The 17,787-nt window shown below is 36.9% G+C and overlaps 1 protein-coding gene across 2 annotated transcripts in view; it reads right to left on the bottom strand.

Moving 5' to 3' along the window:
* Window positions 1-17,787, bottom strand: part of CNTNAP2 (contactin associated protein 2) — a 1,135,762-nt gene that overhangs the window by 393,376 nt on the left and 724,599 nt on the right. For both annotated transcript variants that reach the window (XM_068936036.1, XM_068936037.1), the window contains exon 11: window positions 471-577. In XM_068936036.1, coding sequence (XP_068792137.1) covers window positions 471-577 — 107 coding nt within the window. The remainder of the gene's footprint in view (window positions 1-470; window positions 578-17,787) is intronic.

Raw genomic sequence — 17,787 nt, 5'->3', positions numbered from 1 at the left:
ACACATGGTTAGAACCTGTAAAAAGAGCAACTGCACCTTTTTCTCTTCTTTCTTTGCTTTAATACTGTAAGACAGGTGGAGCTCATAGCACCAGTAAATAATTTGACCATAAAATGGCCAAAACACGTTTCCAGATTAGCAACCCAAACCAGCATTTCTAATTGTTCAGTAACTCTCCCCAACAATTTAAGGCAAAATCACTGCATCCATTTGAAACTCCAATGTGCAATTGCTGAGAATGATATTGGTCAGGACACCCCGCTAAGAGAGCTATATTGCTTTGGTCCCGTGGCACAGTGTTGCATACCCCTACGTAGACAAGCTGGAATATGATTAGCCATCATTTCCTTACAAAAAATGTTCTAGGATCTTTAACAACCAGAGAGGAAGACTTTGACTTTATATGTCAATCAAAAGACATCAGCGTCTTCCATATTCCATTACAATTTTAAAACCGCAGCATCGCTTACAGTTATGACAAGTGGCGCCACTGTATCCAGTTCCATCACAAGTGCACTTGAAGCTGTCCCACGTCTGGGTGCATTTGCCACCGTGTTCACAGTGATTGGGCACGCACCTGTCAGGATGAGATGCAAAGACAGAGAGAAAAGCCCAAATAAGCAACAAGATTTACATATGGCCAAACTGTGAGCTGCCCAAGCAGTATATCATGTCCTTGCCTGGTAATTAATCTTTGTTATTTTAGGCAGGTTAGAAGAATTTATATCCGAACGCCCAACTGCATCAAGGCTCTGCTGCAGCCCCTTTACAAACAACAAGAAAGGACAACAGAGGTGGTATACATTCACCCATCATAAATTAAGTTTTTAAGCTACATATGACTGATACTTAGCTGGCAAAACAAAAAGAACGTCACAGGTCACACCTCCTTCTGCTGTGCAGGTGGTGTCATGCCTCATGGACGCCAGTCCCATGAGTGACTGAAAGTTAAAAAAGAATGAAAGAATGCCAGTGAGTTCCTATTTATCCTTTTGTAGCCAGCAGTAGGATAAAGCAGAGGCAGACTGCTTGCTGGCTAGCATGGAAATTACTAATGCTGCATTATTAAAACAAGCAAGATGCTGCAGGCTTCACTATAAAAGCTGTAGTAGGTTTTTCTTTACAGGGGTTTGTGGCAAGTGTAGTTTGCCTTTACCTCACCCACTGTTGCTGGAGAGTTGCAGGAGTGCCAAGGAAAAAGTGGAACAGCAAAAACTAAAGTTACACACGAATATACGTTTATTGTTTGAAATATCATCCAAATGGGTGATTTCAAAGATTTGAGTTTGACCAGTTTCTTTTCTATCAAAGATTATTAAAAGTGGGAATTACCATATACTTTCACCTACAGAACTATTAAATTTCCTTTCTTGGAGAGAGGCTTTGAAATCTCATTTCAAAGAACCTATTTTTTCTCTTTATTAAATTGGTTATAGTCAGGCTTAGTACAGGCTCTGCATTTTTGATCAAGAACTAAATATTCCTTTCATGTTGAGTTGGCCAAATGCAATTTACACACTACATATTTTTATTATTACATTAAAAATAAAGATGAGGAGACCACCTATTAGACAAACAAATGAAAATATTCTTGGAAATGCACTACAAATTAAGTATTTGTATCCCCTCACGTTCACATTAACATCATTGAAATACATGCCTCAGCTGCGAAAAAGAAGCTTTGGCAGGATATATTTTAAGAGACTTGGACATTGTGTATTCAAAGATTGCTTTTTTATGCATGCCAGTAAAAGTGTCTCAGAATATACACAATCCAGATGTCTTACATTCTATATCAGACAACAGTATTCAACGGTGGGTAGCCGTTCAATAATTTAAAAAAAGTTCAGAAAATACTGGGATTGTTTAAAATGACGTTTAAGGAAATGCTTTGTTTCTGCTTTTGGAAGGGCACTTAAAATTTTTGTTTTCACATTATAAATTCAGCAGCACTATCTGACGCAGTTGTCACAGTTACTGTAGTGGGCTAAATGCCCACAGATAAATTTGATTACTACAATTCAATGGCTAGGTGCTGACTTTCAGCTGTGTTCCCAACTCCACAGAAGAAAAACAAGTATGTATAATGAAACATTTCTAAACTTATGAATCATTAGCAACGTCTATGAATCCATTGCTAGTGGGTACAAAAGTAGCGAAAGCAGAGAGCAGTGACACTTGAAAAATAATCTCACTAAAGTAATTTTTATTCAAAGATATAAACATCTAGAAAAGTTCATAAATCTGAATATGGTTTCTTATTTTTTCCAGCCTTTCAAAACCACTGCTTTCAATGTGTTTCCTTCTTTATTTATATTTGAACATTTATTACTTTAGAAGTATTTTTACAGTGACCAAACTAAACGTTTTTCTATGTGAATTTGGCCAGATTTTTATATGAAGTCTCACTAGTAATGCCAGCAACTAGTTTCACATTTTAGTACTATATAACTTATTTTTATTGTAGCATAACTAGTAAAGATATTGCTGTATTGACTATGTAACTGATGTAAATGACTTAATGTAGGGAAATATGAAAAACAGATATTTATCTGTATCATTTAATGGAGCATATTAAGTCATAAAGACAGAGATATGCAACAAACTCCCTAATGTTTATTTTATACTTCTAGTAAGACGACTGGAATTTCTCTGGCCTCTGGAATTTCTTAATCATCAGTTCTTCCTTGTACTAAATAAGATGTCGTTAAGGTATTGTTTACTTTTTATCTTTATATCAGGACTGTCTAAATGGAGTTTGATTGAGACTGTAAGATCATTTCCTTAAGTCCTCTTTCCACCCTCAATTTTATGTTAGCTTGTTTCATCAGATAGAATTGGAAGGTTTATTTTCTGTTAAATCCATTAACAAACTTCTGCAACAAAATCTGCCCCTCATTTGTCAAATTTTTGGACGTGCCTTCCCCATTGTAATTGGGATTACAGTTTTTGGTAACCAGAATTCAAAAACTACCAAAACCCCACAATCTTTTGAATTCAATAGGGGTATCGAGGGGAATATAATTTCTAACTGTAAACTCCATTATCTTTCAAACACTTTTCTTGCCATAGACTGATCTTATTTCAATGCTGATGAGATAAAAAGTACCTTGTGTATGTATTTTACTGTAAATCTTGCTACGATTTGATTTTTTTTTTTGTATTTTGGAAATTATTTGAACATATGCCATTATGAAGTTTATCTCACTTATATGTGTCATTTAGTATGTACACATAGCATACTCAGAAACAATTCATGCTCTATTTAGACTTCATTTACAGTGAAAGAGTATGTTTCTAGACAATTCCATTCTTCAGTCTCCTTTTAAGAATAAGGCTATATTTCCTTAAGAAATAAACTTGGTAGAGTAGGAACAGATCAGCAGATGAAGTTGCTGGCCAACAGCTAAGGCCCTGCTTTTACACTCTATGCAGATCAGAGGTTTAGTTTGGACAATGCTGAACCTGGTCCTCACCATACTCATAGTTTAAAGTTATCCAAAGGACCGGTCACTGCTTTGGATCCTCGTGGCCTCATCTGGGGTTGAGTGCACTTGATGTGATCCTGAAGCAGCAGAGCTTCAGATTTAGTTCCCTAGAATGGGTCTAGTTCGCGTGAAATGCAACAAAAACCACATATAAGGAGTTGGGCAATCAGGGGATTCGCTTCAAAAGCACACCTCTGTTCTGAACCAGACTGAGGCAGGCACAAAACAGAGACCTTGAAGCAACTTCCCTGTCACTTGAGTTCTGTCCCTTCCCATTGTGAACACCTATATTTTAAGTACTGCCATACTGCTGTCACCTACTGAAAGGCAAGTCTAGAACTTCATCCCTGCACGTGTGATAAACTTTCTTTTAATTTCCATCCAAGATTTATCCATGGACAGTTTACAGATGCTGTTTTGTTTGGGATTTTATTTAGTGATATTGATCTGTGTCTTAAACAGCGTTTGTCTTTCCTTAGGATTTACATCTGACAACTTTATTGAGAACAAACACATCCTTTCTCAGCCTATATTTTTATGAAAACAAGTCTCCAGCTGGAAAATAGATTTTTCATTTCTTGATCTTTCTCATAGCTCAGTTCCCACTTGCACTTGTGATTAAGTTAGTGTTCTAGAGGTGATCTTGCCAATGTTTTGTGGTTTCAGCGTTCATTAATATTTTTTGTATCTGTTGAAAATATTTTGCTTGATAGATAATATTTTCCTGACTAAATCAGAATGGTGGCTCAAAGTCACCCTGAGATTGGTCAATACATTAAGTACCTCCAGTACGTTCACACCTTTCTTCTCTTTGGTCACTTCCAACCAATGACCTCTAGGTTTATACAAAAAAACCTTGTTATTAATCTCATCTGCATTACTCTGCACTATTAAATTCTTTGGTGTCATCCAAATCTTTCTGTTTATTTTTCCAGGTTGAATCTGTGTCATCAGCAAATTTCAACAGCATATTCCTAATTTTAAGCCAAGGTCAAAGCACTAAATAGGACCAACTCTGTGACTGATCTGTGAGCAAGTTTAAGCCAGTCGTTACCCCTTCAGCATAACCTGCGAGGCAACTCCGTTTGCTGGATCACTACTCACTATTTGTAATTCCTCTCTCAAACCCTCTCTTCTCCAGTTTAGCTATTAATTTCCAAAATTACAGTGTACTAAATTTTTATTGACACTTGACAGATTAGCTCTACTGCATTTCTCTTGTCTGAAAAGGAGAAGGTTTTACTAGAAGAGGTTATCAGGTTAATCCTGAACAATCTACTGTTGATAAATGTGTGCTGCATTTTACTCTATTTTCCATTTCTTTCCAAGTATTTCATTATTTTTTCCTTCACTACTTCCAAAGCCTTGTAAGACTACTAAGGTCAGATTAACAGGTGTGAAGTCGTCAGGATCTCTCTCTTTCCATTTGTTAAATTATATGGAGTTAACTGTTACTTAATAATATAAAACAATGCCTTTTTTTAAAATAAGGCTGCAATAGGCTAGTATTATGAAATGGAGATATCTTCCCAGTTATTATCCAGTTAAATTTGGTGCAGTTTCAGTGCCTGCTTACTCTGCTGTTGACTTAAGTAATTGTTATTCCCTCATTTCTCTGTTATTTGCTAATTCATTAATACCTCAATAATAAGCAGTATGGATATCGTTGCCTTGCTTTCAGCTGTGGTAGGAGCCAACTCACAGGCTTTCATCTCTTTTCATCCCAAGTATTGTAACTGTATTCTCTAGAATATCTCATTTTCCAGTTCTCCAGAACATAGATCAAAAGAAATAGACCAAATTCTTATTCTTATATAAAATTCATGCCATTTCATTCTTTTCTTGCTGATGTTCAGTTTTGCCTTCCATTCTAAAAGCATATATGATATTTCTCCAAACCATCACTTGGAAAACTGGCCTCTTTTATACTTTCCCCATAGTTAATTCTGGTTTAAGACAGCAATTCTGTCTTCATCAACTATCTGTGTTTTAAATCTGTAGAGCACAACTCTGATCTTCCAGCAGGGTGAGGAAACCTGTAAGTTACATTCTTTCCCTTATTGCCTGCCTAGATATACTTTGCACAAGCAGTACTATTGGTACGTCCACATGCTGGAGGTTCAACATTTCTTTGGAGACTTTATGTACAAATATCCAGTACACTACTGAGTTTCCACCTAGCCCTAGACTGCCGAGAGAGAAAACTGGGAATAGGATACTCATGCGGCCAGTAGCAAACATCTTTCCCAAAGGCATCTTTGAAGGAATGAAGAATAGCACTGTGGACCAGGCACGTTATCTTATTGTCAGTCAGGCTTTCCCCACGTGCTACCTTTACTAAGGGACTTTCTCCTACCACATAAGCGGATAAACATATGCCAGATAATAAAGAAGGGTCTGTAAGTCCTAAGGAAATAATGCAACAAGGAGCAGAATATTATATTTGGCCTAAGCTCTGTGCTAGAAGTGCATAGGGAGCTGCCTGTGCCAGGGGAACTGGGCCTGATACAAGGTGTTCCTTCTGCAAATGATATCAAACCGGGAGAGGCTGCACTCTTGAGCACTAGAAATTTATAAACAGAAAATATTCTGAGAAATTAGCCTGAAAAGATACACAATGCAGCTAGGACATATGAGAAGTCCTACACTGAAGTAGGAAGAATTAACTGAATGACCACAAAATAAATTTTTAAAAGCCTAGCTGGACTGCAATTCTGCAAAAAGGGATCTGGGGGCTTCCAGGTACAATACAGTGATGCTAAGTCAACTCATCATACTATTGCTAATAACAACAAAAAAAAATCAAAAAAGAATAGTAATACGAAAAGGAATGTTATAATTACAGTATAAATAGGAGAGTCTTACGTAAGACCCATGAAGAAATCCTCAGATTATATTTAGCACAAGTGAGCGCTGGCTGGTTTTCAAATATGTAAAAAGTTGTTGGAAACAGGAAGGCTACAAACTGTTCTACATGTCCACTGGGATGGGCAAAGAAGCAATTAGGTTTATTTGTGGTCAGAGGTATTGTAAGAACAAGTCAGAATAACATATGTCAGGAATGGCTTAAGAATATTTGATCCTGCCTCAAGGCAGGAGAATGGCCTCAGAGACCTCTCCAGGTTCCTTTCTGATACAAATATTTTCATATCCCATAGGAAACAAAAAGCTTTTCTTTCTAGCTCTTAATTTCTCATTATGTGGCTATATTTACTTAGTTTTCTGACTGTGCTACTTAACCTTTGTAAATTTGGTCATTATCTCCATATTTTTAGAGGAGCATATCTCCCAGGGCAAGGATATTTAACACATTACCTAGCTCCCCCAGGCAAATCATGTTAAGGTGTACAGTAATTGACTCCAACTCTTAGCTTTAAGAGTTTATTTGAGCAGGAAGTTAAAAAGTTATTCTGTGCAGGAAGCAAAATGTCCTGGTGGCCACAAATACACTATTGAATGAAGTTCCTCAGGACTGAAGAACCAGCACAAAACTCACTATTCTTCACTGTAACTGCAAGACAGGCACTTTTCCCTCTTTCCCTATTCCTTTCCCTTCCCACTTATCCTTCCTGCTTCCCTTCACTAGAAAAAGTACACACTACAACTTTCATATACATAAAAATACATATATTAAACATTTTAGTTTATATATATACATATATATATATATATATCTAAACTAAAAACAACAAACCTAAGAAACACTACCAAAACAAAACATTCAACTGTGCAACTGTTTCTGCACCTGAGAGGACAAAAGGAAGGAATGAACTACAAAGCAGGGATATTGTTTAATACAGTACTGAGAACTCAAATGCTATGATGATGAGGTCAGTATAAGAAATTATGCAAAGCAGAACAAAATGTTAAAGGCTTTTTGCTGTGGAAAAGAGCAAAATAACCTGGGTTGAATTATTCTTAACAGGAAATTCAATTTTTTCCTTCTCATCATCAAATCCCTATCTAATCTTTCTCCTGCTCATACTTCATCTCTCATTTCCACTTGCTCTTCTATCTCCTCCAAATTCTGTCTGTCCTGCTTTTTTGGCCACTTCTCTGCCTCAGAACTAACGATCTCATCAGTATCTTTTGAATGGCCTTACAGTACTTTTTCCACAAGCTGCTCTTTTTACCTCCTCCAAACATCTTTTTAGAACCCATACTCTTTACTGCCCTTTTTTGCACAGATCCTTCAGCATGCATAATGCTATCCTTGTTGATCATTATTTTCTGTCACTGTGTAGCTTGTGTAAACATTCACACCCATGCAAAGACTGTGAAAATGTGTTTAAAATTTAACCCTTTTTTACTGTGCAAGGTTACCTGCCTGCTCAGGAAGACAGTGAGATATCAGGCCTATGAAAGAACAAATAAGGAAGGCAATTTATAAGAAAATAAAAAATCCTTTCAACTAAGAAATCACCTTTCATCACAGGATTGGAGAACACCAGGCTAACACAAATTGGCAGTCTGAATCACTGAATACAAGTAGCTTACTTAAAGACCCACTGTAAATCAGCAAGAGAATCACAAAAATATCCTAAACCTGCCTGTCTGTGTAGTGAGTAATTCTTTAATGAGAAATAGAATACATTAAGTAGTAATGATAAAAATAGTACTGAAAATACGATAATCAAATTAAGGACCCACTACCATTACAGAGTGCCATTGTATCAACATTAGACTAAAATTACCTGTTCCAGACATATAGTCTGTGGTCTCCAAAGTGGCCTAGATAAAAGCAAAAATAGGTGATCTAGCAGCTAGGCTTCTCTCTCGTTTCTTATAATGTAACAAATGTTTAATGTGACTTTGAGCTTTTCAGCAATAGGACTTGCATCTCATATGCAAAGCAACACAAAAGGCAGATGGGACAGACTGTAAAATTCATTCTGGTTCACAATAATTCCCAGACCAGTCTGATTTGCTGCTGACTTCTAACCTAATTGTGAATAGATGCATATAATTAATGAGGGCAGAACTAAACAATCCTTCCTGAACCAAGAAGGACCTATCCTTTCCTTATCACTTACTGTAATACATGGACTTCTTTAGTGGACATTATCAAGCTTATTCTGTCACGAGATTAAAACAAAATACTTGGCACTTTTAAAGACTGTGATTTACAAAGAGCAAATCGATATTAAAATATGCAGTGACATTTGGTTAAGCAAGGTTCCTTTAGGGCATATTCCTAGAAAAGGCAGCCAAATAGTTTTTCACAGTGTTATCTCCAAACCAATAAGGTGCTGTTCTAAGCTGCTTGCATTAGAAGGATTAATGAAAGACTAATGCGTCAAAAAAATAGAGCAGCTAACTCATTTGGATTAAGTCATCCTCTTGGATTTATGCATTTTTTTTTGTGTTGTGTACTCTAATATAGGTACTTATTATTTCTTTTCTACTGCTTTTAATTTTCAAAGCACTTTACAACTTAGCGCCTTAAAATGAATTCATGCTAGTTCCACTTCAGCAATCATAGGAGCTGGATAACCCACTTTTATGCGTTTGTTGCAGAAACTCTCCTGTACTTGGTTACGCATAACCCAGGACTAAGGCTGGCTCATGCCCACGCACCTACTTCTGCCCAACCCACACAGCTGCTACCATGCCTGGAGCAAAGCAGGAAAGGGTAAAGGAGCTGCTGCTACTAACAGAAGAGGTAATTTCCCAACCCTGGTACGCTTCCTGTCCCTTCCCAGTAATTGCTTCAGGTTAACAGAAGGAGACCAACTCTATGCAGAGCTATGGCAGGAGGAAAAGCAGGAACCAGTCTATTAATGGGGTCATTGGTCTACTGGGCAGCACTATTATTCAGCTATTCTCCATCTCTTCCCCTTCCCAACTCCCCCCTCCCCCCCAAAAAAAAAGATCAGCTGGGTGGATATGGCCCATGAACTTCAGTCCCCAAGTCAAAAGATGGACTATGTTATAATAATCTAATATAATAATCTAATATAATCTAATCTAAGTTATGATGACAACTTCACTTTATAATCCATTTCAGGCATTTGGAGAAAGTTTCTCTTATTCTTTGGAAGATGATCAGAATTATCAGAGCACATACACCAGTGAGAAGTCTATGTAACACAGAACAGTGGCTGCTGTATTCCTCCCCCATAAACATGAGTGATCATGCATTGAAACACCAGGCAAATGCAGAATTTTATGGAGCCTTGTTTCAAATGATTTTACTCTTAAAATTTATCTTGTGGGGAATAAAGAAACTGAGGATTAGAAGTCTTCCTATGTCTCTTCCCACAACGTAAAGAGTTAGCAATAAAGAAGAACATACAACTGACTGGTATCTTTGTGTCAAAAGCCCCTTGCTGCACCAGTCAAAAGAGGGTATGGGTTGTCATAGCCCTTGGCTGTAGAGCCTTCCATTCCTTGGTGCAAGTGTAACAGATCACACAGATTTTGCTTTACCTCCTTTAGTCCCCAGTGTCTAAATCAGGGACAGCAGTTACATTAGCCACAGCAAACTTGGATATTCAAATGGGTGATAAAAAACCTGATGCATCATGTGCAAAGAGCACAATCTGTTTAATATGTCTTGCTTTGCAAATTTATGGCATATTAATCAGCTTGATGGTCATGGAGCTATAAGATGCCATAAACTGCTATTGATTTAAGTATGTTCTTGGCTCAGAATCCTATTTTACCATTCTGGCTATGACATAATGCAATGGAGCAGTATTTCATAAATGGTGGGTTTTGAGCTGAACGTATTGAATGTCAATGCCCTTACTGTTCTTATGGCATTGTGTTTTAAAGGGAACTTTTATTAAATGATTTAACACTACTGAAGTGATGCTGAGCTTGTGAAGTGCAGACTGCCTGAATAATTTCATTTAAAGTTATTACAAAATGGTGGTACTCGGAGTTACTGACAAGAGCAAGTGATCTTTAACTTGTTTGGCATGAATGACCTGTGATTGACCTAAATCACCATCTTTTTGTGTTTTATTATTTAGCATAATTTTTGTCATAAATCTGGCCACTTTCTTTACTTTGATACACCCAATCTGGAAATTTCCCTAGGAGATTAACTATCTTACAAGGACTGATTTGGAGGTAAAGCTTGGAGAAGTCCTGATTTCTTTACAGTTATGGATCCTGCTATTAATGTTTAAATCTTAAGTTGTTAACTCCATTGAATAATTCTGGTAATATGACTCAAAGACTTTGCCCTGTGAGTGCTGTAGAAAATACTTCCTTCCTTAATACTGAAGGTTCTTCCCCTTTAAAATGGAAGTTAAAGTTTCTGTGGCATTAATTAATTAATTATTATTAAGACTAGTATAAATGCCAGTTTTCTTATTAATTCCCTAGTGGATCACATCAGTTAAGGACACTATTTTCTCCTGCTTTTGAGAGAAACTCAGATCTACCTTATTTCCAGGTAGAGCAAAAAGACACCTGCCAAGATTATTACCTGTCCCACTGTTCCATAGAGGAAGAGCTGAGATCAACATGCTGCCTCTGCTGTATAACCCTGTAGACTCTTAGTTTGCTAAATACTGGCAAGGATGTATAGACTAGGACCTCTGAGTCACAAGTTGAAATTTGACTTAGATCAGCCATGAATGAATGCTTTTACCATATAATTAGATGTACATGGCATTTACAGATGATTTATTTATTTCACATAGAACATCCTCTCTGAGCTGACCCATATACCCACAACCCTTAACGATGTGCACATCATTCATTAATATAATGTGTATATCACTTTTAGCTCTGTCCCCCTTCTCTATGCACATTTCCCATCTTTTGGTTCACAAAATCTTTTAGATCTGAAAAAGGATTTGAATTTGTATTTGCACAGGGTTTATCGCAGTGGATTTTCCTCCCTCTTATCATCATGGTCATCAAGAACAACGATAATAAACAGCAACAAAGAAATGAATTACCTTTTTACACTGCACTATTCCTCTTCAGATCATTATGGAGCATATTTATATTACTTGCTAAAATCTACACAGTATGATCTTCCTCCTTTACTGTGACAACTCTGCCATCCACCAATATGCTCAGCTCAGCTAAAATAGCACATATAAAATATTAGGCATATAGGTTTGCCTGACTTCACCCCCCGGTCCTTTGTGTGTGTGCTTAGTGCACATCAGTATTTTATTCTTTTATAGATGCAGTATAACATTTTTATAAATTGCAGTATAATGAGTGTTCTGCTCCACTTTTAAGACATCAAAATCAAGGATGCTCCAATGAATTAGCAGCTGTGCTGCAATGCAGTCACAGTTCTGTGATAAATATACAAATACAAGGCGCTACTCACAACCTATTATTCAACCCATTTTCAATTTGCTGAAAACAGATATGTACAGTAAGTAATAAACAACTCGTTTATTATCTAGCACTTGTGCAATTAATTGCTTTGAAGCAAAGAAGGCTCACTCTGTTGAAGAAGTAAGTAGGTATGAGTACATGTATGTACATGCACGTGTGTTCACTCTTCTACCTTTAATGCCCATAAACATACACACTTTTTCCAGGAATGGTGACAATTCCAAGCTTCTGAAAATGGACAACACTTTCAAGAAAGCAACTTGTATGAAAAGCAAAACTGTTTTTAAGGAAAATATAGCAATGAGGATACAACTGTTTTATTAACATGTACTTGACTTTAAAAATTGTAATGACATGAACCAGATATGCTTAATTTTAATTACAACTAGCCCATTCTGAGAATCTACTATTCCAGTAAAATAGCCTTGTGATTGTCCTATAGAAAAATTGATAGACTATAATTTGCTTGTAGTTTAGAGGCTCTTGATTCTATTTTTCTGCTTTTCAAGCACTGCAATTTGTGCACCATAGTTCAGGCTCTGTCAGTGTTTCAGTTTATTACAAGCTTTGATTTCTCAAGGGTTTATATTTCAGTTATAAAAATTTACTTCAGAAATTCAGCACACAGAGCATATGCCAGAGAGGAAATAAATAGTAGCATACTGCCAGCCCTGGTGCCTCAAACAAGCCATGCAACTTGTTTACCACTTAGTATTCCAGGAGAGTAAGGACAGGCTGCTAGTTTTATAGGTTTTATTTTAAACAGAAGAGGAAAAAAAAAAAAAAGGACTATTCCCTACACAATATTTTGCTTTAGCTCTCCAGACAGTTTGTCATGAAATTTTTGACACTTCCTTGAAACAAACTGTTCAGAGGAGAGGGCCAGATTTGATTAATATCTCAACTTGAGTAAATGTTGGAAAACATCTTGCAATTCTTGAAACATGCCATTTTGACATGTTCAAAATGAAGAGTGTCTTTTTTCAGTTTAAAATATTTTTTCATTTTGAAATGTATGTTAAAATATACTATATGAATGCCACTCTACTAAGCCAAGTAATAACATCTTCCAACTCTCTTCTTCAAATTGAAAGTACAGTTACAAATATTTGCCTGAGGAAGCACTGGGTTGGAGTGGCTGAAAGGGGGCAGTATGCAAGAAACAATGAAGGCAATCAGGGCAGCCCAAACAGATGCTCAGATAGCTCAACCAGGAGTAAGAAGGTAGCCTGAAAGTCAAAAGACCTGATATATGAGCAGCCTAAACTGGATGTAGATCTTGGCTGTGTCACTGCTGCCTAAGTTTAAAGGAAAAAAGTCTGATACAGAGAGAAACTGGATTTAGAAGACAAAACTGTGAGATAAAAAAGTGAGGAGAAAATGAAATATTTAGTTGCAAGTGCAAGCACTGTTGGGGGAACCAAACTATTAGCAAAACAGAAACTGCAATATAAGAAAGGAACAACACAGACCCCCCTAGAGGAGATAGGAAGGGGATAAACTACTGCAACCTCAAGTGCCATTCTTCAGTGCCATTCTTCAGTCTGTGCATATATCTCTGTTGAAAATTAAAATAGATCCATCTTACTAGAATCAATAAGATGGATTCTCAGAAAGTCCTTCAGAGGCTACAGCTAAAAAATTGATGTAATAAGTCTATCCGGCATTAACCGCAACCAAGGCTTTGCTTGGAGAAGAACTCGAGGAGGATAGTTCCGAGTAATAGTACAGAACATGTACTCGGTAAAGAGGGAAGGCCTATGAAGAGAAATTTGGGGCATGTCAGGCTGAACAAACCTTTGGGACAGCTTGTACTTTCATAAAGAATGTTTAAAGCAAAGGAGAATGATGAAACTAGGACCTGGAAAGAAGACATCCTCACAAAGGCTATAAAACAGCAGTTGCTGTGCAAGTATCAAGCCATACTAACACTCCAAAGACAACTGATAGTGGTCATTTAAGAGACCTATACTCTGGACCTATGAAATAATTGTTGTGGTGAGCATGACACAAAATAACTAACTCATTCTGATATCAGCACTCATTCTGATACTTGCACTTGCGTACACGCACTCAAAAAGTTCTCTTTATCTTTTTATCTGCAAGGGCCTTCTGTTTACTGTATATCCAAAGAGATTTGATGCCATATGGTGCCTAAAAAGAAGGAAGGATAGTCATTGCTGCAAAAATAACAAGTCTTTTCATTGTTTTAACTGTTTATACAGTGCCAGCTATATGATGATGAACATAGCGCGGGTCTTGCAAAAAGCTGCTCTGTGTAACTAACAGTTCTGATAATGAAATAGCAAAAAATAACAAAATTAGCTATGAAAACAAAAACCTGTAATTGGTTTATTCCATTCATTTACCAGACAAATTTGTGGTTTATATTCAGTATTAGTGAGACAAAACATGCAATTGTTAAGTATCAGTCCCCACCTGCACAGGTATTGTAAAAATGCTGTTTTAATTTCTCCAGAGCTTTTTGCCATGCATGCTACAGGACAAGTAGATTTAAATGACAAACCTGCACTATTATCATTTCAATACAACATGGACACAAATATTGAGACTAGTATATTTAAAAGTTGAGGTTGATGTAGCTAATGGTATGCAGTATTAAGATAATAATGTAAGATTAATAAGGAAATAAGATTATTATATACACCACGTGGACCTTGCAAAAATGAGAGGCTTATTAAATCCGTGAGATGATAGCTGATTATTTGCCTTCCAGGAGAAAAAACTTTCTCACTTATTTGTTCATCACAAAGCACACATTAAGCAGAACGTATAACTAACTGTTTTAGGTTATTATCCTTAAAGCATATAGGCTATTTCATTAGTGCTTTTATTTACGACCACCTTTCTTTCCCTATAAAATTTTGCTCTGTCTAGTTAGTGCTTGTTCCGTAACTTTACCTCAAAGTAAATATCTCAGCAATCCCTGCTGCTTCATCTCGCTATTATACAAGAGATTAGCAAGAAATGCCAAAATAGCATTTTCTACTGCTCAAGTCCTTTTTCACGAAATGTTGCTGGTATCAAGGATCTTGTAGCTCTCTTCTCCTTCCTGAACGATCTGCTTACATTTATGTGTGACAAGTAATGCAGGAGTGATCAAAGCAGGGAAGGGACATCCCGCAAGCGCAGTCATGCTTCTGGTGAGCTGTAGTTACAAAGTAATAAATATTTTAAGCTGCAGCAGAGGGTCTCAGTTGGAATAACCTCTGGTCAGACACCACAGGCATACCTGCATGCCTCTTTGTTCCCTCCTCACTCTCTCTACTCTAACATACACCATTAGAAAGCTTAAGCCCCGTTCCTTCCTACTAGCACAGATACCTACATTGTTTGGACCCTGCATTTTCAGTTTCTTTTCTTATTGAGTCTTAGATTCTTTCCACTTTTTCTCCTGATTTGACTTGCTTTTGACTCGTGATTTCCAGATATGTTCTCTGTTTTTTCTGTATATTTCTCTGTTCTCATTCCTCATTCTCCACTCCCCAATCCCCTGAATGCCTACTGTTCCCACATTGTTTTCTCCTATTCTCCTAGTTGGAGTTCTGGTCAGCATTGTATCCAGCTAACGTAATATATTTATCCAGGTCTGCTCTTACTATCAAATATACATCTTTTCCTTCTATGTTTTACTACAATGAATATCCATGATCAGACAAAAGAATCTGTAGTAACATCCTAAAATTCTTTATGGAACCCTAAGTTTTATTAGTAAGCGTGGCACTGAACATCTGTACTTACAGCATGTCCTCAGATGTGCATAATTTATTCATGTCCTAGCAGTGAAGGCACGAGCGTACAGGTGGATTAAGTCTTACAGTACTAATGCTCTAATGTAGCCAGAAAAAGTGTTTCTGGATCAAGGACAAAGCAAACCACATGAATCAGCATTTACAAATCTGACCTGGTGAAATCAAACCAGGGTTTTGTCATTTATTTGGATTTGTCCAACAGAAATAAGCCAGTCAAGCTTTGAAAGCCTATGATGAAATCCACAGTCATTCTATAAAGCTTCTCTGAAACAGGATTTCTGAGCTAGGGACCCTGGTAGGTGCCTGTGGTGCTGTATCCTATATCCAGTTAAGCAAAATAAAGCTGAAAAGGTAAATAAGGAAAGGTTACTTTCTACCGAGACAACTCAGAAAATGGTTGTGTTCCAAGTTTCCAAGGGAAATGTTCCAAGTTTGGAAAAAAATATTTCTTATTCTCTTCCTTGATCACTGTAACAATTGCACATTTCTGCATTTCATGGCAAGATATTTTTTGTGATGTACATTAAACTCTTGCTCATTTGCTCTCCAGTGGTCAGATGTGGAGTTTGGAAATCAAGGTCATGCTGACTAATTCCACAATGTGGTATGGCACAGCACATTTTTCAGTACAAAATTATGCAACAAATTATATTAAAAATGGTAACAGATGAATCAAGATCTGTTATGTACTCTGCACTTAATTCTTAGACCTTCACAAACCCTAAGTTTGGTCGCCAGCTTTCCACTTAAGAAATGAGAGATTTGACATCAAACTCCCTTAAGAAGAATTTATTACAGATTAGCTGAGCCAGTCTGCAATGGATGAGAAGTTTAAAGCTTCAAATTAGAAATACAGGAAACTAAGATTTAATAACTAGAGATTTAATAACTAAGATTTAATAACTAGAGATTACTATTTCTCTAGCACTTCTAACCAAAACAAGGAAGAGTAAGAAAAAGTGAAACAAGTGTGAAAGCAGTAAACTGAGTGGTTTTCTGTTCTAGTTTATCAGATACCACATTGAACTTTCCATCAGATAGCACACTGAACTTGCTAAACAATTCTTAAATAGTGAAACACATTTTCAAAATGCTGCTAGTGGTAATCACCATTAATGTCTCCTGGTAACTTTTAAGAGCGTGCTCATCAACAGCTTTTTTTGCCTAAAAATAGAAAGAGCCTGCAACATCTTAGCCATTCATTTGTGAATGATGGTTCTCATCTTAATTCTGTAAATAGACAATATATTTCTTTAAGTTATATGATAAGTGAGCAGGTGTTATCTCCTATTTACATAATAAGCTATAGTGAAGGATTGAAGTGTGACTTGCTTCCACCACAGAGGAACCACTTTGGCTGCCAAGACACACGTGCAGAGCTCTGGCTGGAGACATCCGAACAACTCAGCACAAAGGAATCAAAGGCCTAAGCTGAGTTTAAAGAAAGTACTTAATTCAACAGGTTGAAAGAAGGGATGAAGAGCTGGCAACCTAAGGCCTGTGTGGAGGTAAGCTGAATGGGTTCCTATTACACAAATGAAAGCACATTTTGGAGAGTTTAAGTGGTAGAATAACAAAACAAAAATCAGTTCAGTACTGAATGAGACGTGAATGAGAGTTTTGCAGCAGTGTTTAATGGCAACAGGTCCAGGCTGAAATTGCTACCAAGACTGGAAAACTTGGAAGGGGTGCTCCTACTGCTCCTGAAGATGTAGTATAAAGTTTAAGATTTTTAATGTATTACAACAAACTAAGGGAAAAAAGGCCACAGCAATTATCGCAAAATGGAGAAAATTCAAGTTTGCTAGGTGTGTATGTCTTCTAATGAGGAGTGCTAATACATATACCTTAAACTGTGAATTATGCTATGACTGGGGTACATGATAACTTCTAAGAGATATTTTACCAGGCAGATGCTGAGAAATAAGTGCTTCAATGGTTCTGTGGGAAAAAATGTCGTAGTATTTAGGCTTTGAGAAAACCCCAATGGTATACAGTTATTGCACAGGTACCAGGTTCATCTGTACCAGGCTACATCTGTATCTGGTTCCACAGCAAAAAGTAAATGCTAATGGAATAACGTTATCCTTATGAGGAAGCATATGCAACTGGATGTAGAGCTAATAACAATTCAAAGAGTGAACGTGCGGGAAGGATAAGCACACTGTTTAACCCACAGAATGCATTTTGAGTCTTCATGAAGGCTTGTGGGG

The sequence above is a fragment of the Struthio camelus genome, chromosome 2, assembly GCF_040807025.1.
Source record: "Struthio camelus isolate bStrCam1 chromosome 2, bStrCam1.hap1, whole genome shotgun sequence".
Lineage (NCBI taxonomy): Eukaryota > Metazoa > Chordata > Aves > Struthioniformes > Struthionidae > Struthio > Struthio camelus.
Note: the sequence above shows the minus strand (reverse complement) of the source record. Positions and strands in the feature narration are given on the sequence as shown.